The sequence below is a fragment of the Xiphophorus hellerii genome, chromosome 7 (genome assembly GCF_003331165.1).
Source record: "Xiphophorus hellerii strain 12219 chromosome 7, Xiphophorus_hellerii-4.1, whole genome shotgun sequence".
Classification (NCBI taxonomy): domain Eukaryota; kingdom Metazoa; phylum Chordata; class Actinopteri; order Cyprinodontiformes; family Poeciliidae; genus Xiphophorus; species Xiphophorus hellerii.
The window spans coordinates 20,701,846-20,724,644 of record NC_045678.1 but is presented as its reverse complement, the minus strand read 5'-3'; the positions used below and the strand labels follow the sequence as shown (position 1 = coordinate 20,724,644).

General features: G+C 38.1%; 1 protein-coding gene across 1 annotated transcript in view; it reads right to left on the bottom strand.

The window, feature by feature from the left end:
* The window catches only part of abca12 (ATP-binding cassette, sub-family A (ABC1), member 12), a 68,602-nt gene that overhangs the window by 16,013 nt on the left and 29,790 nt on the right, over positions 1-22,799 (bottom strand). Inside the window, exons 33-58 of the mRNA XM_032566939.1 lie at positions 22,529-22,693; positions 21,609-21,773; positions 21,086-21,281; positions 20,192-20,331; positions 19,695-19,814; positions 19,439-19,529; positions 18,380-18,559; positions 17,526-17,853; positions 16,531-16,645; positions 15,675-16,004; positions 15,063-15,132; positions 14,838-14,972; positions 14,140-14,301; positions 13,823-14,006; positions 13,140-13,358; positions 12,172-12,368; positions 9,880-10,037; positions 8,254-8,487; positions 8,026-8,167; positions 6,689-6,935; positions 5,467-5,556; positions 4,398-4,485; positions 4,129-4,256; positions 2,893-2,980; positions 2,452-2,560; positions 121-175 (exon numbers count right to left, since the gene is read on the bottom strand). Coding sequence (XP_032422830.1) covers positions 121-175; positions 2,452-2,560; positions 2,893-2,980; positions 4,129-4,256; positions 4,398-4,485; positions 5,467-5,556; positions 6,689-6,935; positions 8,026-8,167; positions 8,254-8,487; positions 9,880-10,037; positions 12,172-12,368; positions 13,140-13,358; positions 13,823-14,006; positions 14,140-14,301; positions 14,838-14,972; positions 15,063-15,132; positions 15,675-16,004; positions 16,531-16,645; positions 17,526-17,853; positions 18,380-18,559; positions 19,439-19,529; positions 19,695-19,814; positions 20,192-20,331; positions 21,086-21,281; positions 21,609-21,773; positions 22,529-22,693 — 4,136 coding nt within the window. The remainder of the gene's footprint in view (positions 1-120; positions 176-2,451; positions 2,561-2,892; positions 2,981-4,128; positions 4,257-4,397; positions 4,486-5,466; positions 5,557-6,688; positions 6,936-8,025; positions 8,168-8,253; positions 8,488-9,879; positions 10,038-12,171; positions 12,369-13,139; positions 13,359-13,822; positions 14,007-14,139; positions 14,302-14,837; positions 14,973-15,062; positions 15,133-15,674; positions 16,005-16,530; positions 16,646-17,525; positions 17,854-18,379; positions 18,560-19,438; positions 19,530-19,694; positions 19,815-20,191; positions 20,332-21,085; positions 21,282-21,608; positions 21,774-22,528; positions 22,694-22,799) is intronic.

Here is a 22,799-nt window from a genome sequence, read left to right as displayed (position 1 = left end):
AGAATTTTCAATTGTTGCATCAGTGGTTGATACAGGTCTTTTCCATGACTACTGTTGTTTATGCTTTTGCGTGCTGGTAATCAGTTCAGCAGAACACTGAGCTTAGTTCTTAGTTCTTACACTATGTCTTCATCATCCTTTCGGCCAAAGTAGGGGTGGCTGGAGACAGAAATGGCTGTAATAGAAAGAAACAGGGTATTTTATTATCAGTGGTAAAAAGAAAACAATACTGCATGCAGGCTGTTTTTTTCAGCACAGAATCAAATGAGCAATGATATTCTCTTAGCCTGGGACACAGTCAATTGCAAAATACACAACAAGATGATTTGATTTGCTGGCGCACACAGAGGGGGAATTGAATTTACTTTGTCATTTTCCTGTGGAATTCTAGATGCTCACTGACACAAACAACTCTTCCCCATGTTTTTGCTTACATTTCCTGAGACGGGAAGAGTATGTGTCCACCTGAAGCACATTAGCCTCAGAACAGAATGGAGGATCAGTGCGCTCTTTAAAAGCACCAAGAGTGCAAAGATGGGACATTTATGACTAATGCAAATTCATATTCATATCATGTTTGTATTTATCTTTAGCTGCTGTAACCATTTGTTTTATCTTGTAGTATATGCACTCCTATGTATGTATATGTACTTGGCTCTAACCATGAAGAAAGGAGGTTTATTTTGAGAATATCCAGTCTTGTCACACTTCTAAGCTTGGTTTGGTGTGTGTATATTGGGATGAAATCTATAACGTTTCCAGGGCATGTTACTTTTGCCTTGACATCTTCGTCTCGTTTTATTTAGGTCGCCACTTTAAGCATTTGGCACGCATTAGGTTATGTAATTTCTTTTAATTATATTACATAGCACTGGAGCATGTCTGATGACTATGTGATGAAAATATGAACAAAGGAAGTATTTTTTGTAAAACATCAAGTATTGTCACATCCACCAAGTATGTGCACAATCTACATTGTGCTATTGCAAAAGGATAGAATAATTTACATTTGTCCAAATATCATTGGCTAATTTTCATTTGTCAAAATTTAAAGACCACCTCATATTCTGGCCTATAAGTTGAGTTTGTTTTATAAAGTCTAAACGTGCTAGCAAGTGACCAAATGATTATAAACCTGAATAAAGCAAAAGATAAATAGGAGCTCCTTGCTGATGGAGACTCTTCCAGCATTTGGCATTCTGATGCCAAATGCATCAGCATGGATGCATTTGGCATCCAACATCCCTCCAAACCTCCAACATCATCAGGAGGGTGATGTTGGAGCTTGCTTTTTGTTACGTTAACTGTGAAATACCGTATCGTCACTTTAATTTTTTTTTGTCTTCTAAATAGACCATGTTTTCTACAATTCAAGTTTGCTATAGGTGTTTTATTATTCTTAGTTGTACATTTCAGCTCATAACTTTGAGTTATTAAACAGCTGATAAAATGTATATTTTCTCAAGAGGTTGCTACACAAAGTATCCCAATACAAAATGCAACACCAGTGAGTCTGATTAAAATCTACAGTCTTGACAGTAGAGACTGATGATCTAAAGTGTTACAGCACATCTGCAATAGTGGGTGGATATGGTCAGAAATCCTGCGAGAGGGGGATGAAAAAACTGTTTGAGGCAGACATCTAAAGGCTCCCAGCCCACTGCTTACACTGTGGTGCACAATGTGAGAGTGAGCGCATCAGTTTTGACAGATAAACTGGTCACCTTGAAAAGTAATCTCACTGGATCCACACCCTTGCCAGCCTCCCCCATTAACGGTAACATTTAAATGGTTACACGTTTTCCTGGAGCAGTTCTATCATCTGCTGGGGAATTAAAATGCATGCGTCTGTTCTTCTGTTCATGCACCGTATATGTTTATCTGTGCAGTTTTTATTATTCATATGTGCATGTATGTGTGTTTGTGTCCTGCTCAAAGGCAGATGGTTGGGGTGCTTCTCAGGGCTGAAACGAAACAAAAAACGTGGGCCAGCCTTGTCTCTCTTTAGCATAGTTCCCCAGTGAGTGACACTAATTAGTATGCACCACGCATCATGCTGTTAGTGTAAGGATACACAGCACCCCCTGGCTTTAATCTAGCAAAAATGAACCATGAGTAAACAAGCAGTTTGTAGCTGTCTTTATTTAGAGCACAAAAGGTGCAGGCTGCACCTGGTAATGCTGATATGCTAATATTGCTGATATGTATTTTTTTTTTGCTATCCTGTGTTTTTTTTGTGTTTTTTTCTGATCAAATCTTTATATTAACAAGGATAAATTGCTTGCCTGAAGGGATATTTTGAATATCAGAGATTAACAGTGAAAAACTGAGGATATAACTTCTCAAAAATATCTCAAAATGACATTAAGCTTCAACCAATAGTAATCCTATTACACAATTATTTCTGGTATTACCAGAAGACCCTGAAACAATTTCTTAAATCCAGCTTACCATATTTCTGTGGATCTTTGTCTGCTGGAATATTGGAACGCAGGATCAAGTTGTTGAGGCTGTTTAAGTACGCTGGCATTGTGTGGTGGCCCTCTGGGTTGAACCAGACCTATGATCATGTAGGCAAGCATTAAAAACAATCACTCACTTCACAGTGGTAAAATTCTGAAAATGTAAATTAGCTCAATGAAAGAACAACTTAAAGATTTGCAGAACTTCAGATATTATTGTGGGAAGCCTTTACTGCACAAGTGTCGCAGTTAAGCGACAGTTAAGCGCAATTTATGACAACAGTGACGATTTAACAGTCGGGCTCCATCTTAGAGCATTAATCTTGCAGAGTGTAATTAAGATGTTATATATTAACTTTTAAAAACTCTTCAGCACAACAATTAAAATTATAAGATGACACTTTGTGGGCAAGTGGGAACACAAAGTTACCTTTGACAGTGTGCGGTTTTTGGGAACGGCCTTAAGGTCCATTCGCAAGTCAGGTGGGAGCGGCATGCCAAAAGCAAAGCCACCATACCTGAAAAATCAGAGTGGACACATCGATCAAAACAAGCAGCTCTGGTTCCTCGTGAGAAATAAAATGTGACATGCCCATGTTTTTCAGTGGATTCTTCTCTTGTTCTCACGGCAAATATCCAACACTGAGGTAAAAAGCATTTGAGGTAAAACCTCAAAGTATGAACATGAAGAGTCATCCGAGGCATTCAGGAGGCTAGTTTATCTCAAGCTGAGCAACAATAAAAAGAAAGCTTTGAGGAATTATCAAACAAGTTTTTACATTTCTGCTCTCTCCTCTCTATAGTAACGCAATTTTTGAGAGACACATTTAACTAGGAATACTCAAAGTGCTGTCACACTGTTTCTCATCTATCACGATGTATCATGGTGCATTTTACATGGGGCTAAATTAGATGAAAGGAAGAGTGTTTAGAGAATATAAAGTCTTGTCACATCTATGCAGTGGCAATTCCTGAAATGCGCAAGAGCCCAGGGCGGCATCTTTTGGGAGAGGCATAAGCAAGTCAATATCAAGTAATCAATAAGCTATATATTTGCGATTAGTGGATTTAGAGAACTGCCTGTAGGATGTAATATTCCTTAGGCCTGATTAGAAAAAATAGTAAAAATGCTCTCATCCATGGGATACAATGCCATATTAGTGGATATTACAATTCATTAATATTCACTTTCAGGTTTAAGTTGAGGTTAAAGTGCTGCACACAGCTAGGACATGGGGTTCTGTCTGACTAGCTTACTTTTCTACAAACTGCAAAACATGACATGCGTTTAGCAAAGGTAAAAAAAATACTACCAATAAGAACTTCACCGTATGTAATTTCAGCAGCAGAGTTTCTATGTATTTCAATAAAATCAAAGGCAGTTGATAGTATGATGGATTGATTAACAGGGAGGAAAGGTTCAGAATAAAATTCAAAATGGCATCTTCTGTCAAATCAAAACAGTATTTGCAAAATTACTAAAATACAGATAGAAGGATAAAATTGGGTAGAAAACAACATAATAAAATTATGCAAAACATGTCAGTTATATTTTGACTTGCTAAATCAAAATATAATCAAATAATATTTTGCAACTCATGAGTAAAACATGAGTAAACATTTTGCTGCACCACTATTAAACAAAGCTAAATTATCCTCCATTCACCTGTTCCTGATGAAGTCATTGGCTGTAGCCACCAGGTAGTTCTCCACGTTGACGCCAGTCAGATTGTAGACAATCTGAGATGAGGGAATCTTTTTGAAGGGGGGCTGAGGGTTGTCCTTGTTGCAAATCTGTCATATACAGAAGACGCAAATGGTTCACAATTGCCCATTTTTTTACAATGATGGAGAACGTGGCCATCAGAGGAAACAAGTGAGAACACAAAAACTCACTCACTCGCACACATACTGTTCTCCCTGACCCAGACTCACCTGTTCCTGTTTGGTGCATTGACACACACTAAATGGTTTGGAGACATTCCCACTGGAGTGCCAGCTGTTTGTGCTCCTTGTGCAGATGCTTTAAGAGGAAAAATAACAAAAAAATGAAAAACACATTTGCAGTGAGACAAGGCACCTCGACATGTGTTTGTGATCATACCTTTTTCAAGATTCAGAATTTTGGTAAGAAAATAAATCAGATCAGAAAGAGTTGATCCTGTATGTTTGTCTGCGCCATACTAACAATGTGCATGGTTAAACTGAGAGAAGAGTAAAAGCCACAGTGACTCATGAAGAAGCTATGAGTTGGGGTGGTTTCAGTGAAACTAGAAGTTAAATATATTCTCTGATCACAGTTTTCCAAGCTGTTTAATTCGGTGAGATAGTTCATGAAATGCGTTTGTGTGGGTTATTGCTCGACTCCCACACAGTTTACTTTCCACCAAGTGGTTTAAGGGACACTATGTGCAAATAAAACAACAGACTGCTGAAATACATGCACAGTAACTGCCAATAATGATAGTTAAAGTGCTTTTTTTAGATTTACTTCTGCAAACACAATGTTTAGCAATAATCAATGTCATTTTTCTAAAGCAGAAAGTTGTGAGCAAACATGCAAACTGTTTTATGCTTTTGCTATCCTTTTTTATGTTGTCTTTTAATGATTTTTTTTGGGGGGGAAAGGCGGGTGGTTTAAAATTCCCCATGGTTCTGCTTCATGAGTGCCAACATTGATTTGAGGGCCTGCAAGGGGAAAATCTCCCCTATAAACACGAGGTGTTTATGGAATACAGATGATGCTGTCACATCGCAGAGACCTGCTGCAGGCTTTCAGCCTCGTTCCTCGAGCTGAGCAGCAAGGAAATGAAGAGGAGAGACATGAGAGAGAGACCAGAGAGAATGAAAAATAAAAGACTAGAGAGAGGCTGTCCAGTAAAATAAAATAAAGAGAGAACCAGGAGGCATGGGAAGAATAGCAATCGCTGGAAAGTGAAGAGGCAGTTAGCAAAATGAGTGCATTTTTTAGCAAATGGGAACAGCTGGAAGCGTAATTACGTACTGGTTATCAGAGTTGTCGAGGCAGGCGTTATCGATCCCAGGGAATGACATCATAGTGTCCACCAGATGGCTGGATTGAGGATTCTGGTTGCTGTGGAGTCAGAAAACACTCAGCTTAGACTTAAAGGTACCCTGAATACTTCAAGCAAAATGATGCAACCTAAAACAAAAAAAGTCAGTCTGAGGGGCTTTACTGAGATTTTATTTTAGGTTGCATAAAAGCAATATATTAATCCTGGAACTGACATGTAGACACAATTAGTGGTATTTACTGAAAAACACAAGCACATGAAAGGCAGAGATGAAAGGAAAGCATGAAACAACTGACCTGCCACTTTAGATTTAGCTGATTTGGTTTTAGTCACCCCCTTCTCTTAATTTAAAACTCAGGAATACACACTCATAAATAAACAATGAGATAATTACCATTGTTGATACAAAAAATAAGAAACTAGATGCCTGAAAATAATGATAAAATCTACAAACAGGAAAGCCTTATGTGCATCTAATCTGCCTTTGTGCCCCCACCCATAACATTCCTGCTAAATATAATGAAGTGTCATATTGTTGGTCTAATTTGTATGTCAAGTTAAAGAGGTGTAGGAGGAGTGTCCACTCCATCTTTGATATGGATTCACATTTCAGCGTTTTCTCCCCTGCTTCATGTCCCCTTGATCAAACAACAGAACATGTTGAGGATGAAGCCATCTCACGATCTACTGACACTCTTCATCTCTCTCCCTTTGATCAAGCATCAGAGCTCTCTGCATCTCGATGACCTCAAATCTTTGCATTCTTTGCCAGCACCTTGTACTTAAAGTCCATCTGCCCTTCAACAAACTACCACTTTAAATTGATTGTACAAGCGTTGCATGCAAATTACGTGGAAAGAAGTGATTAAATCACGCATTTGTGGAATATCCTGCTATTTCTATTTCAAATGTTCCGAGATTGTTTCCCGTGAAATCAGAGTGGCGTTGCTTCTTTTGGGTTATTTCCTATATGCAACAACAAAAAAGTCCTGACTGAAACTCTGCTGATAAGGACTTTAAATTCCCCTGACCAAAAAAAAGCATGTGATCAAATCACATGCTTTTAGTTCCCAGCTGAGAGGAGTGATTGCACAAGCGCTACCATTTGTCTGGAGCCCTGATTAGCCTGATTTACTTCTTTGATTTCCATTTCTGGTGTGGCCTGTAATTTCTCTGCCAAAGGGATCTGACCTGAAGAAAGAGTAGCTCGGCCCGACGTTGTAGAGAGCAGGGCTCAGCTCCAGCTCAGGATAGTGCTGCACGTCGCTCTTGATGGAACCCAGGCCCATAGCGACTACCACAAAGAGAACAGGAAGCAGGAGCTGGGCAAGCAGGCTCTTCCAGTCTCTCCGGGTGTGATGGAACCTCTTGATCAGCATGGCTGTCAGCTGCTGCCAGGCCAGGGCCAGGCCAGATAGAGTGGATGACCCGGTAAGGTCTGGAAAACATCAACAAGGTGTTTGGTTTTTTTTAAATGTACAATGATCATAGAGGATAAAACAGTTCCAGAATATATTCTGGAAGCAGTAATATGTTCCAGAATATATTACCCCTTTGGAGAAATGCTGTGGTCTGTACAGTTATTGCCATTTCAAGTCAAGGACCAACAAAGATTTGTGCATAATTATTAAAGTTATGCAGCATAAATAAATATGTGAAACCAGGAGGGGAATCCCGCCAGAGTAGCCCTGGCAGGATTTCTCTCCTGGGAAAAAAGGGCTATCAGAGTAGCCCGTTTTACTCTGATACCCCCAAATAACTGCAACTAATTGCCTTCAGAAGTCATCTCATCAATGAATCTCCCTGTGTGCAACTTAATCTCAGTATAAATATAACTTTTCATGTAGGACATCTATCAAATGTGTTCTCAAAAGAATGTTAAAAAGAAAGTCATTGTTAGGAATGCAAAAAAAAAGTAGAAACAGAAACGATAAGGAGCAAGGTCTACTGGTCTGTTGAGACTAAACATTTTGACTTACCAAGTATGGTGGAAGACTACAAAATGCACATCACCCTTAAAACCAACAATCCCAGAAGAGCGCCAGTTAGAGGGGAATGCTTTAGATGAAGCCATATTAACGTGTAACAATGGCCCAGGCAAATTCCAGATATCAAATCTAAAAAAAAAATTTCTCCACCTGATCTGAATGAGCTTGACCCATTGTGCAAAGAAGAAAGCACAAAGTAAGCTGGTAGAAGACCCCCTTAAAACTGTAACTGAACTGCAGCAAAATGTGTTTCTACAAAGTTTTCACTCAACAGGTTTATTATAAATACACTTTTTGGATAGTTTTTCATGCATTTAAAGTTTTTTTAAATGTATGCACTACTTCATGTTGTATACTGCACTAAAATACTGTGAAATCTGTGGCTGTAGCATGGCAAAATGTAAGCAGCTTACGGGAAGAGAAATACTTTTGAAAGGCACTGTAGGGGATTAATGGAAAACCAAAACACAATAGGTGAAGAACAGGAAGAGAAAAGAAGAAACTGTTGAAGCGAACAATGAAAACAGCATTTCAACTCACTGATCTTGTCACCAGTGCCGCAGCTGCTTGCATAGGAGTCTGATGGGAAGCTGTCGATAGATGCAGTGTCAGAAATCGTCTCAGAGATAGACAGAGGTCCGTCCTTGCCGTCTGGGCTTCCACTGGTCAACTGGAGAAACATCTGCATACGCCCAAGTAAAAAGGCTGCATTCAGTCATGGTTCAGCCTCTGTTTTCATTTTTCATATGTGGTTGTGTAAAAGCTCACCTCCTCCAGTGTGGTGTCAGACACGCCATAGCCCCCAAGCTGAAGATCGTCCAAGTTGGCATCCAGCGCAGTCAGGAGGGAGCGATATGATGAGGCGTTGGATGAAGTGAAGGGAGGTAGAGAGTAGACCACATCACCCCTCTGGGCTTCTTTAAGCCGTGCTTCAGGAAGATGAGCTTGGATAAAGGCCTTGAGGTCAGAACTGTCAATTCGCTCCGCTTCTGGGCTTTGGATCTGTAACAGCAGAAATTTTAAAGTCTATTTTTTCCTATTTGGTTACATAATCCGCTTTCCCTCCTGTATACTGAGAAGATGATTTGGAGTTTTAATGTTTGAAGAGCTTATAAATTTATTCTCCAAAAAACAAAGGTCTGCAAAAACAAAACAACTGAGCACTAAGAGGAAAAAAAAACATCTAAAAAAACTAAAATAAACTAAGTTAATTTTGCACAACCAGCACTAAAGGGCTGGTTGTGCAAAATACATAGGTAGTTTTGTATTTGTAAAGTTCACCAATAACAAGAATTAGTTTTGAGTTGGATTCACACAGGTTGAAACTAATTTCACAGTTCACCTCCCAATCTAAAATCCCACAACATTAATCTGAGATGTTTCAAGACATTTTTGCTTGCCTAAAATAAAGACATTTTTGGTATTCTGGCTATTTCTAAGAAAAGAGTTAGAATTGACACAATACATTAAGAAGGAGGCACATTTCTCTACCCATTACTGTAGTACTAAAAAACCCAAGCTTTGCGCGGTGTGGCTGGGTTGCACTGACCCTGTGTGCGCTTTTATGAGTTTTTTTATGTGTTTTGGAAACTGATGTTCTGACAGACCACTCAGCTGTTTTACCATGACATTTGCCGTGCTCCTCACAAGTGTCACGCTAAGAATGTGGGAGGGTTTAAGAGAAAGTCATCAGGTTCTTGCCTTTGGTCTGAACTTTGGGCAATCTTTGGTGTTCGAAGTAGGTAAGGTTTGCCATATTGTTCAGTTTACAGCTGTTCAAGTTGTAATTTAAAAAGCATTACCTTTAAGTTCAATGTTCTTCATAAAAAGCTAATGCTACATTTAAACTCGTTTGTGCAGAACACAAGTTAAAAAAAGTAACTCATGCCAGTGTTGTCAGTCACAAAAAACAGCTAAAGGTGTATGCATGTGTTCACACAATATGTTGCAAAACTCAAAGCTAATTTTAAGAAGGAGTTTATAGTTTCAGTCAGATTTGTAATGTAAGTGGTGCCCATCTCTCAATGAGAATGTCAAAACCTAGAATTAATTTCCACAGGTTTCTCCATAATAGCGGATTGTGAAATGTTTCAATTTATGCCAGCCAAGAGCTATCCTTGACTGCTATGACAAACGAGAGATATTCAGGTGCTCCCAGCCCTTTGGGGATGAAGGTTGTGCCCTCCCATCTCTCAACTCTGTGTTATGCAAATATTATGACATTGACAACAAGCACCTCTGGCGTAACATGAAATATTTGACTTACTAAATGGAATAAATTCTGAGCACAAATTTATGTTGAAGAAGAAACAGCAGTAAGAGAGTTTTCACTGGTTTAATATCAGTTTTCATTGCTTTGCACCGACATGCCTGCATGCCTGTGAGGATGATTACCTTTTTGGTGAGGGTGAGCTTGTAGCCTTGACCCAGCTTGTCTTTCAAGTAGAAGGGTGAGCCGCAGCATTTCAATCCACCTCTCTCCAAGAAGGCAATCCGGTCGCTCAACACTTCAGCCTCGTCCAAGTGGTGGGTGGACATAATAATGGTCCGGTCTGAAAGGACACACGTACATGAGAAAAAGCTGCATCGTTGACTTGGGGATTATTGAACCAATAAATATAGATCAAACAGAGTTATTACAAAGGAAAAGAAACAAGAAATATCGTCATACAAACTGTCATAAAAAGCAGTTTTATGAGTGTTTGTTTCTGAAATTGACTAGGAACTCTCACTGCAATAACATCTGAAACAGACCTTAAAGCTAGTTTTTAATCTTTTTTATCTTTCGATTTCAGTCAAGGCTCATAAAGACATACAGTCTTTATGAGCACGAATGTAATATGTCAGAGATTTTAGCAATGGAGCTGAATGTTCTTTTTATGTTGGTATAATTTTATAACTTCTATTCACTTCAAAAACTAATTTAGAACACAAGTTTGAGTTTATTGTTGGATTTCTACAAATGGTCAAATTGGTAAATATAACTCCATAAATATTGGGTGTGCAGTTCTGACTGGAGATTGTAGAACTCTTTCTGGCAGAAATATAATATAATAAAAAATAATTGTACAAATTCACTTAAATGTTTAATTTAAATTTTATGCCACTGACCAGGTTTTTAAGAATCCTCTACAAACTTTCAATAGTTTTGAGGTCACAGTTGTAAAAAGGCTATTAAGAAAGTTTGATGTATGCCATCCAAAAGGTCCAAAATTAATCTGCTGTTGATGCTGATGATCTGTGTATATAAACTTCTGACCAGAACTATATTTAGCACACTAGTATTCCCTGTGCAGCAGCAGTTACCTTAGCACTAAAAGAATGCAAAACATTTACAGATGAATTAAGTGGTATCTATTTTTTTAATAGAACTGATGGAATTCCTAGTTGCTGCTTTCAATCTGACTTCATAAACAAAAGCAGCTCTCCCGTGAACTATAAACCAAGATTTTTTATTTTATAAACCTTTGGACTAACTCATATCTGGAGGAAATGTAGGCTTCAATAGTAGACATGGAAAACAATATCATGAAATTATTTTAAAAAAGCTAAGAGTTAAATACTGAAGAAAAGAAAAAAAAAAACAAATTATAAGAAACATAAAAAATGAAACAATGAATCGTAATCCTCCCAAGTGATGATGTCAGGGAATTACACCCCTTAAAAAGCAATCATGTGATAAATAATCTGAACAGCAAAACAAATAAGCAGGCAATGTAACTCATTGAGAAGTAGTCTGCTTGACTGCTGCAAAAGGCAGCGGTAACAATCAAGTCTCTCTGGAAACAAAAGCCAAAGACTAAATTGTTTTATTAAATCCCAAGCAGTAATATTTCCGCTATAGTTGTCCATTTTGTTGACATATTTTCAGGGGAGTGATTCTTCTGAGGCCATGGTGGCTGAAATGTTATGATTTGGAGCACATCGGCTGCCTCTGGCTCAGTGCAAGTTGCTGTTAGTTGACCTGTGATTTTTTTTTTTTTTGTCAAATCAAAGCAACTTCTGAAAGCGATTGGGTCACCTTTGCCTGAGAGCCTAAGCTGCACTATAAATGACCAGCAAAGTATGGATCACAACAAAATCGGGCTTCAGCTATTTTCTGGAAGTTTTGTTGTTTGATCAGACTGTTATGAAATCAATTTAGAACTTAGATGACATAGCAGAAAAAAAATGATTTAAACAAGCCACTTTAAGACGGCTTCATCAGCAGTGTTCTTTCACAGCTTTGCCAGGAATGCTGAGTGACTGTGGATAAATTCATCCTGACAGGCCTTACCGCTTCCCTGCATCATGGAGTTTGTAGTTTTATCACAACATAATAACTATCCAATACTGAAAATGAAGTATAACAATAACCAAATATCTGCAGCTAGAGCTACAAATCACAGAATAAATGGATGACACCAGAGCAGAGTTCTTATATAAAAAAATATGAAGAAGCACTGGAAATATAAAATTACAAATTTAAGTCATAGCCAAATCTATTTTAAGACCCAATCTTAAGCCTTGTGAAGGCCTAAGATTATTAGAGTTAAGAATCAGATTGACATTCTTGTACTATGTTGTAGGTGTTTCATGCAAAAGTACTTAATTGCAGCTGTAACATTGGTAAATGGTAATAATAGCCACAGTATTGACCGATATAAGGTACATTTTGTTTACTGTCAGTATTTAAGTGAGACTCACTCTTCTTATACTGGATAACAATGTCCCAGATGCTGCGCCTGGAGCAGGGATCCACTCCTGTTGTGGGCTCATCCAGAACCACCAAGCGAGAGCCCCCAATGAAGGCGATGGAGATGGAGAGCTTACGCTTCATACCGCCTGACAAGGTATCAACCCGCTTGTGTCTATGAGCGTACAAGTCTGTCTCCTCCAGGATCCTAGAAGACGAGTCAATGGAAAACGTTTAATCTCGAGCTCGTGTGAACATTTTTTCCCTGCGTTCAGGCTGAGTGTTGGCTCGTTAAGTTCCATTAATTAGCCATCAGAGGTTTGCATTGCAAGAGATGTAGAGCGTTTTTGCCTTAAGGTACAAGCTTAATACTGCTCCCCTTGTAAAATTGAAACCCTCCAGAAAGAGTCTCATGATGCAATACAGCTTGAGATGAAGAAGAATAAAAAATTAATTTCGCCCTAAACTGATTTAAGAAGATGCAAAAAGGACTAAAATAGATAGAAATATTACATGTTCTTGTAAAAATATATTCTTGCAACTTCTTCCCAGTGCTTGCCCCTATGTCTGTGGAAGAAAAAGACATTCTGCAAATAATGAAAATCTGAAGTAAGAGCTTATTTCAATGATTCTAGTTAGAACTACCGTTTTGCAGAAGCCTTGACATTCTTATAAATCACAGTAGTTATTGCTCTAAAATCTATTCAAGTAAAGAAAATCACTACAACGTTAATTTAATACTTTCATATTTTATCCCACCAGTTTATTGAGCGAATATTTCTCCTAAGATTCTCATAACGCCCACACTTTCTGATTTTAAACTGGAAATTGAAGAAAGACACTACGCAAAAGACACTCTTCAACATTCTCTGTGAAAAAATGAAAGACCAAATTTAAATGGTACACAATCTTTGAGTTTTTTAGTCTTTTGGATGAATTATAGACAGCAGTCTCCTTCTCTGATTGATGTGTCACTCACGTGCGGATTTGTTCTCGCAGTTCTCTTTGTGACCAGTGTGGGGCCTTGATCTGGCCGTACAGCAGCAGGTGCTCCTTGACAGTCATGTAGTCAAAGAGGACGTCATATTGCATGCAGACTCCAAGTTCTTGGCGGACTTTTTCTATGTTTGTCTGCATGTCCCTGCCATACACCTCGATGGAGCCAGATGTTGGGGGGTACAGGCCAGTCAGGAGGGACCTGCACACAACACAGGTTAGGGCAGAGCTTGAAAATAAAGTCAAAAAGATACAAAAGGTGAAGAAAACCACTTTTTGATCTACATATTTCTCTTGAACAATTACTTATTACTAGTTTTTATGGAACAAAAAAATATTGTATTTTCTCATTGTTATTTAATCTGGTAATGCTGCAGAACTCATTACATGTCCCCCTGGATGAGCGCATCAGCAAAATGAGTCACATTTAAAATGTAAATGTAAGTGCTCAACTTGATGAAGATCCGTTGGGCTAATTTCTACCGCTGTGCATTTGCTGTGCCAGATTTGGACGGAACAATCTGTCTGTCAGCACTGAGCCACTGAAATGATTAAAGGGATGCGCACATCTAATCTTAAAAGCAGCTGCAGCGGTTATAATGAGTTGGGACTCACAGATAAAGCTGATAAAACAACAAAAAACAATAAGAATGGATCCACACATACATGGTAGTTGTCTTGCCAGCTCCGTTGTGACCGAGCAGTGAGGTGACATGACCCTCATGAAAGTTGACATTCAGGTTCTGAATAGCTGTTTTGTCGCCATACATCTTGGTGAGACCGTGGAGTGCAACTCCCACTGGGAGCTCAGAGAAATCCTCGCCAGCTTCGTAGGACAGGCTGCTTTTGCCTGAGAGAAACATAAACATTGAGGTAAATTGTAAATCAAACAGAATTTTTAACAGGATCTAAATTAAAAATGACAAAAATTATAAATATAACAGAGATGTAAGAGGAAGAGAGAGTATTCTTGTCATGTGTACCTTTGCCTTTGCTGTCTGCAAAGACAGGCTGGTTTTTCTGCATGATGTTGGAAAAGAGGAGTCCTTTGCTTGCACTTTTATTTGTCTGAAAACTGCTGCACATGTCAGTCCAGAAGGAGAGTTTGAACGGGAAATACCATGGAGCTGGGATTCCATATTTTCCTGATGGGTTACAAAGAAAGACGTAGATCTATTTGAATGCATGAAAACAGGCAGGGTCTTAAAAAGACGTGCCTGCAGCAGCACATGAAAAAGAAGCTAGATTTATTATTTAAATCAAATGCTGTACTTATGATTTTGAGACAGAAGGACTTACAGAAGGACAGTTATATATACAGTAATTTTGTTAAATTCAATGGTTTACAGAAGTCCTATTAGACATTATGGAGTTCTTATTGTCTTAGCATTTCAGTGAAAAATTAAAGTAAAACTAAAAACCATGAGTCCTTTTAATCGATTTTAGAGGCTGAACACCTGCTCCAGGAAATCAAACCCACAACATTGTCGCATTAAATAAAACTAGGATTGAATCAGTCTACCAGTATATTTGTTCCAGCATTTGGTTAGGGAAATTATTGAAATTGGATGGACTGTATTCCAGCAGCTTTTATAGTAGAGTAGATGCAGAAATATTATCAAGAATATATCCCAGAAAGTAGCAGCACAAACTAATAGCAACCAATAATTAGAGGTTTCACCTGGGAAAACTGTCCTGATGTAGGCCCCAATGAGGAAGTACAGAAGGGAGTCAATGAGCAAGAACCAGCATAGAAATCCAAATGTTGCTGTGTCTCCAGCTATGGGCGAGGTGTAAGAGTTGCTCCACTGGATTCCTAGAGGAGAATAGAAAAGTGAATCCTTGATTCAGCTGGCTGAAATATCAGAAACCTTCTGATGGTATTAAGGTATTCACACCCTCATACCTTCTCCCTGGGCCTCGTAGCGGGAAATGTATTGACTGGCATAGCAGAAGCAGGTCGGTGAAAACAAACTCTGTCAGAAAAGTGAAGAAATTTTTGACAGGAGATCAGAAGCAAAGAAACATTTCCCTTTTTTTTTTAACAAAGCTATGTAATGTGAAAATATGGCTCTTTCAAAATACAGTACAAAGATGTTTTCCAAGGTAAATTAGTTTTAGTTATTTGTAGTCAGAAAGTCTGACTTCCGATTAATACTCATCAGACAGCAGGGAGTAAACTAAAAAAAAACTCAGGTTGTGTCATGCAAATGAGTGAACAGATTTTCAGAAAATTACTTCACCACATGCTACCTTTCAATATGCTGGAAAACAAAAAGATGAGAGCTACACAAATACATTTGCTGCATTATTTGTTGATTTTAATTTTTTTAGTCATATTTAAACAGCAAATCATTTTGGAGTAAATAAACTAAATTATAGCTTGCATTTACTGTCTTTGTCTCGAAAAAGAGCAATTTTTAAAAATAAAATAAAATTATTTGGTCTAATTATACACAATAACCATGCTAGTTTTACGCACATTATAAATAATAAAGCCACTTCAGAGTATGCTCACCAGAGCGCTCTTCTGGGAAAGGGTTAGATTAGTCTCGACGGACATGACTATGATGAACGGGAAGAAGCTGAGGATGTAGATAAGGCTTCCACTTAGGCCAGCGATGTAGGTCTTGTCGAAGAAGGAGCTCATCAGGTAGCAGAAGGAAATGATGTTCAACCCAACGTCACAGAGGTAGAGGAAGATGAGGAAGCCGTTGCTTATGGGTAGGATGTTTCCAAACTTCAGCACCAGCGTGAGGACGATGATGGTCAGAATCAGGAAGCCGGCGCACTCCAGGAACCAGGCAAAGAAATGACTGAGCTGATTCACACCCATCATTTTCATGTACTGTAATTGGAAGGGAAATATTGTGATGAAGTACGTTGGTATGGAGAATGTGGCTAAAAAGATGTCAAAACTTAAAAAAAAAATTAAAAACCACAAAGTGTTTATAACTTTTAAATGTTTGCACATTCTGTCACATTATAGTGCAAACTTTGTTTTGTATTTTAGTAGTGTGTATTTGTATGTAAACTCCCTGAGAAAATAATTTGTATGACATTCTATTGCTGCAATTAAAGATGCAAATCATTTGTGGTATGTTTCTTCCAGCTTTGTACATACTTCAATTATCAAGTTTTGCCACTTGCTCATTGATCGTACCCATTCTACTGTAGGTGACTGTAATGGCGGAAGCTATAGTTCAACCACAGTCTCACTTTTTTGCAAACTAAAAGGAGACTGGATAAATAAATGCCACACTTTATAGGTTTTTTTTAATTATTTACAATAAATCAAATAAATCATAAATTTCTAAAAGTAAGCAGGTAACAATACAATGCCATCAGTTTTCAGGTAGAGAAAAACCCATTACCTCATGCAGTCTCAGCTCTCTCTCGTGTACAAGTTTTTTCACGAAGTCAGCCACAAACAACACCCATGGTATCATCAGCAAGAGAGGGAAGACAAAAGAGATGGCCTCCAGATACCTGAGAAATACAGAGATGCCAGCTGTCAGTCAGACTCTCTGCAAACCAAACATCCAGAAAGATGGAGGGGCCCATCAGTCAGTCACCGGCTTGACAGAGTGAGGAGAACATGGGTATGCTGACAACCGCATTGTCATTCTCGTCCTGCTATTGTTTACAAAAATAGATTAATCCGTATTGTCTTTTTTTATTGTTTGACCACTCAAACTAACAGCCTGAAAATTTTGATTTCAGTACATGCAGTGTGACATTTACTTAATTTTTTTTTTACAGATATTTTCTCAGGATTTGTACTGTTTAGGTGACAAATCAAAAAAAAAGAAAAGAAAAAGAGAGCACATACTCTCTTATAGCTGGTCAAAAGGCAACCAGCTGGAGGGAGAAGCTCCACTGGCTCTTCTCAGATGAAATACGAGCGCTGCTAAAAGCTGCACTCCAGGGCAAGTGCACACATAGACATTAAATTCAGCAATAATTTATTGAAAACCATGTTGCGTGGCAATGGACAAGTTAATGTCAAAACCATGTTGGGTATGTTTTACAGAGAGAGAAAAGTGCTGTGTTCTTTAAGTAGTTTTTTTCTTTTTTTGTAGTGCATGGGGTATTCAGCATATGGAATGTTTTCAAAAATGAATGCACAATTACATTGAATGTCAATGTACATGGTTCAGAGCTAATTACACTGTGACAGGTTCCTGTGAATGACTACTTACTGTCATTCTCAAGTGGCAAATGAATAATGAAATAGCATACATTATTCCACATCAATGCTTGTTCCCCCTCAGTGAGAGCGTGTATCCTTTCATGCCGCCTTGCACGCATTTATGCGTTAACTCCGTACACATCCATTCGTACGCATCCGCTAACGCAGAAAACTCACTCGTCTCGCAGAAAGCAGGGATAGGGGAAGGGCTGCAGCTGCACGGCCGGCTCTGTGACTTTCTGCCCGGTCTGGGTTTCGATGATGGCCCGGTCGATGTTCTCCTGCAGGTAGACGAACCCACGGTTGTAGCGCATCGTGTGGCTGGCCGAGATGTGGTTGTCCTTCACAAAGTACGGGTTTCGTGCCCGATCCGTACGCATGATGTTGTCCATGTGCATTCGAATGGTGTAGCTGACTTTGGGAGGCAGTTCAGTCGAGGAGGAGGAAGAGGATCTGGCCTCACGTTTCCTTGATGAGTCTTCGTCTTCAGTCTTAAAGATGACACCTAAAGAACGTACAGCACATGCAGTATGAATTCACAAATCAACGGTTTGTTGCCTTTCATAAGCTTCAGCTTATTTTTGCTAAGCCTCCTAATCTCAGCTCATTATTAACAGCCTTTAGAGAACCAACACAGATGCACATAGAGAAAGCTGTGAATTATCACATACTGTGACAAAATAGCATCTTGTGCAGTTGAAAGCCAAGCTGTAGCTCTCTGTTGTGTAGGATCTAATAAGCCATCTTGTGAAATTTTCCTATTTTTTCAGTTTGGCTTAATAAACTGCATAATCCGTTTTTTTCTTATGCCATTACAGCGTTCTCCTTTTTTATGTTGTCAGCACTTTGATTTGTCTTGCTGCTGAAATGTGCTTTACAAATAAACTTGCCTTTGATTCTTTTATTTTTTCCAGTGATCTTGATTAAATGAGATAGCTCACACTTAACCCAGTAGTCTGAAAACACAACATTCACATGGTCCAAACAGAACCAGACTTGCATGGCAGATGGATGACCTGATATTTACTCACTTGCATAGAGCTCACGGTTTTTGGCGAGTTCCTGGGCCATGGCGTTGAGCTCCTCAGCGGAGTCATAACCACGGTAACGGTCAAACTTGATGCAGGAGGAGATCTTCACCATGAGATTTGACAAACTGCTGATCTGATCGAGTATTTTCTTGTTCTTATGCAGCATCTCTGTCATGTTAGCTGTGAAAGAAAACACTTTTCAGCAAGGAGCTGACATAGTCAAACCTAAGTGTTAAGAACAACACTCTTTGTTGTGGAAGTTGTTACTGTGAGAAGGACACTTAAAGATGGCTATTTTTATGCGTGATGAGAAGATCTTCTCTGAATATTTAGAGAAGGTTTGGATTTGCTGCAAACCATTTCAAAAGGTTTGGGGCAAATCTTCAATGTATAATCAAACCAAAAACTATAGGTCCCACTCCTTCATTTCAAATTTATTTTGTCAAGGGTTACATGTGTTCACATCTAAAAGATGAGATATTTCATCTGTAATGTATTTTGTCTCAATCCAATTTCACAAATTCTTTGCTACTCAGTTACAGTTCAATCAGCTGTTTTGGTCCTTGTTACCAAAGTTAATTACATGACTAAGTAATTATGCATACCATAACTTTAGATGGATTAGATATTAAATGATGACTGAATCTAATAAGACTTCACAAATGATTTTCATCTGGTTTGAGATGGAAAATGTGCCCAATATAAAAAGTTCTGAATGTATAAATTTAAGGAAAGAGAGAATTTCCATCTTTTCCTGTTGCCTAAAATTCTAATAATAATGTGAAACAACACCATGCTCTGCTCTGTTAAATTGTAATTCTGACAGATGCTGCATTCCTTTATTATGACTCCAATTAGTTTAAAAACCTGAATATCAAAGGTAGACCTAGAAAAACCTTCTCAGAAACCATAAATCCCCCGTTTTGCACCTAAATCCTAAGAGCAATCGTGTTTTCTGGCATCATGGATGTTTTATGCAAGTAATAAGTAACAGAAAAATCTAAGTTTTGAGCTGGTATCTGCAGCTTACAAAAGTAAGACCCACAAATGCACACTCACAGAAGCTGCTGAGCGTCTTCTTTATGCTGTCGACATTTATGTCTGTCTGCATCTCAATGAAATTCTTCACAAAGGGGCTGTTGAGGGAATTCTGCCAGAAAGGTAGCGAGAGAGGAAGAGAGAGGTGGAAATTATGAACATCATCAAGATTCAGCTGCAGAAACTCATCCACGACAAGCTTTATCTTTAGATTTTCAAACGACAGAGAGGCGGCTGGCATGATCAGATATAAAAAAGCAGCTCTGAGACTTTATACCTGCAGCATTGGCAAAGTGGAGCGGAGTAATTCCGCTGACTTTATGATGTAATTTGAGGATTCGATCCAGTCCTCCGAGGATTTCTTCAGATTTGCAAACTCGTGCAAGGTGGCATTGGCCTGAGCAAAGTTAAGAGAAAGACATGAAAGAGTAAAACAATTGTGTATCAGCAGAAAGTCCAAACTTTGTGTGTTTATGTGGAATTGTGAGTGTTGCATTCAACTGAAAACAAAATCAGACCTGCTAAAATTTTTAGATCATACCAATATGAACATGTGCAAAGAAAAGACGGTACTATGACCAAGAGAATCTAGAAATATCTAAATGTTTGGAAGTCACCCCATGTTGATAGCTTAACCACAATTTTAAAAAAGTAGAAATTGTTACAAACACAACTGAGATTGTTCTGTCTTTACAGTCTAATGATAATTTATTATTTATCTGTATAAATAAGTAGGCCCACAGTGTATTTGTAAACCAAGAAGTTTGTATTTACTTTCTCCATTACAGCCCTTGTGGCAGGTGTGTCAGGTGTGAAGAGGATCTGGCCCATCAGCATTGGTTTGAGGAAGGCCCAGGCGATGGCTCCGCCTGTGGTATTGACCATGTCCAGATACATGTTCATGCAGAAGGGTGCTGCCCAAAGGGACGAAAGAGAAAAGTTAGGTACAGAGCTTAATGGCAAATGGAAAACATGCAAACTTAGATTTCAGATTTAGAATCTGAGAATTTTGCTTCTACAGCCTTTTTTAAGAATAATCATGTTTTAAAATGTGTTACTGTATACAGTTAAACTGGTGAAAAATACATATATATTTGAAATATATCAACATGAAAGATCTTCAAAAGGATATTTGATTGTAGAAATCTTTTTTCCCCCTTTTTTTTATTATGCCAAAGTTTGAGTATTCACAAATCAGAGGACTTGTCCAGTTTTACCTTGATCCCTAACCTCAATCATCGTATGCATCCATACTAAATAAATTTGAAAATATGTTCTAATGAGGATTGGTTGTCAGATTACCTTTTGAAAATAATTACCTCTAAGTAGGTATTATTAAAATGTTTTTTATTGGTCCAATGTAAAAGTCTAATCTTAGATGTCCTGTTTTGATTACCTATAAGTGGAAATATCCATATAATTAACAGAGACATAAAAACATGATTGTCTAATTAACCTTTATAAAGGAACTTGTCAGTAATATTCTAATTTATTGCATTAACATGTATTAATGTAAATGCAATAATATTAATATATGTTAAGAAAACCCTCAAGGTTAGATACTGTGGTATCTAAAACAAGAATTTCCACCAACATATTTTTTTAAATAAAAAAGGAAAATGATTATATTAATAGTCTAAGTATAATGTCCCAAATCTTGCAACTTACAGGAGTCTCGTGGGATCTTGAACCTCTCAATCATCTCCTCCCTCTTTTGGTTGTTGTGGAATGAGGGGCCAGATTCAGACAGTTCAGGCAATTTGGAGATTCCAAACAGAGCGATGATGCCGTTGCTGCACAGAGCCCGGGACAGGGTCACGAATGTGGCTTTGGTGGACATGGTGCTTCTCCTTCCTCTTGTCATCTGGTTGGGGGAAAAAAAAACAATAAAATCACAGTCTCCATGCAAAATATTACTAAAACAAAACTAGAAAGCTATTTTTTCAGCCAAAATTATGCTTGCTAGAGATATACAGTACAGACCAAAAGTTTGGACACACTTTCTTATTGAATTCAATGAGAAGGTGTGTCCAAACTTTTGGTCTGTACTGTACATAAAGTACATTTGTATTCCTGAAATGCCTTCTACCGCTATTGCATTGCAATTCTTTCTTTTGGCTACTTTGACCACCTATGTTTTAACACTATGTTTTAAAGAAAAGTGTATCCTGAAGGGTTAATGAAAACGCACTTCGGAGAATTCAGTGCTGGAGTCCAGGTTAAGATCTTTGACGGATAGCAGGTAGCCTTCCAATTGCCTGACTGCGGGAAGAATCCTGTTCATCATATCCGTTGCAACCATTGCCACTTGGGCCATGACTTCTACCAGACCCTGGAGTTCCTCAGACAACACCATCTACAAGAAAGAGAGCAACATTCAGGTTTTGATCAAATCAGCGAGACACATTGTTGTCTCTAAATTGAAAGAAAATTCTCAAGATATGGCCCAAAAGTTAATAGTGGAGTGGTAGATATTTTATTATTATTTAACTATAAAGTTTGTGCTAAGAAAAATAATAAGTTGCAAAAATAAATGCAACAATGTGTCTAAAAAGCATATATGTGAAGGCATAATTAATTAAGTTGAATTTTAATTGAAAATTAAACTTTAAGAACTTTGTTATTTAAATTCAAGAACTACACAAATTGCAGACAATCCTTGCATAACTTGATTACATCTTTAACCAATGTTATTCTAACTTAAATAAAATGTAATGTTTAGCTAAATATGCCTTGTCAACTTATAGTTTTTGTCTTAGCATAATAACACACACGGAACAAAAAATGTTTAAAGAAAATCACAAATAAAATCATTGATAAAAGAGATAATGAATAAATTCATGTGCAAACCTAAAATCTGTAGAAGTCACTGAAGAGCTAGCATGAGAGGTCTGGGTGTGAAATGGAAATTTTTGTATTTCGTATTTTCTCTTATTTCTTTCTTTAATTAACTAAAACAGATTTAAAAAAGGAAACAACAAAAAAAAGAAAAAATATGTGATTCATGTTTCTGAAACAAATCCTCTGTGACATCCTGCTGCTGCAGTTAGGCACTAGGTGCACTGTTTTGATGAGGCGGGAGGGAAGACACATGTCGACTTTGAGCCTTACTCTGTAAATGACCTTCTCCGTGTTTATATGTTCAGCCGTCAGCAGTGAGAACTTGTACCAGTCTTCAGCAGACATAGCGCAGAAAGTTGCCAGAATGTCCGCCTCTGTCGTGTTCACTGGTTCAGTGGGGTGACAATAATGCAGGTTTGCCAGCCACGTCAGGATCTGTTCCAAAAGGTATCATGAGAGACATATAAATAGGCCTTATTGCCAGAGACATGACTAAGATTGTATGTTGTGTATATAAAATGGGTGTAAACATAAGAAAAGT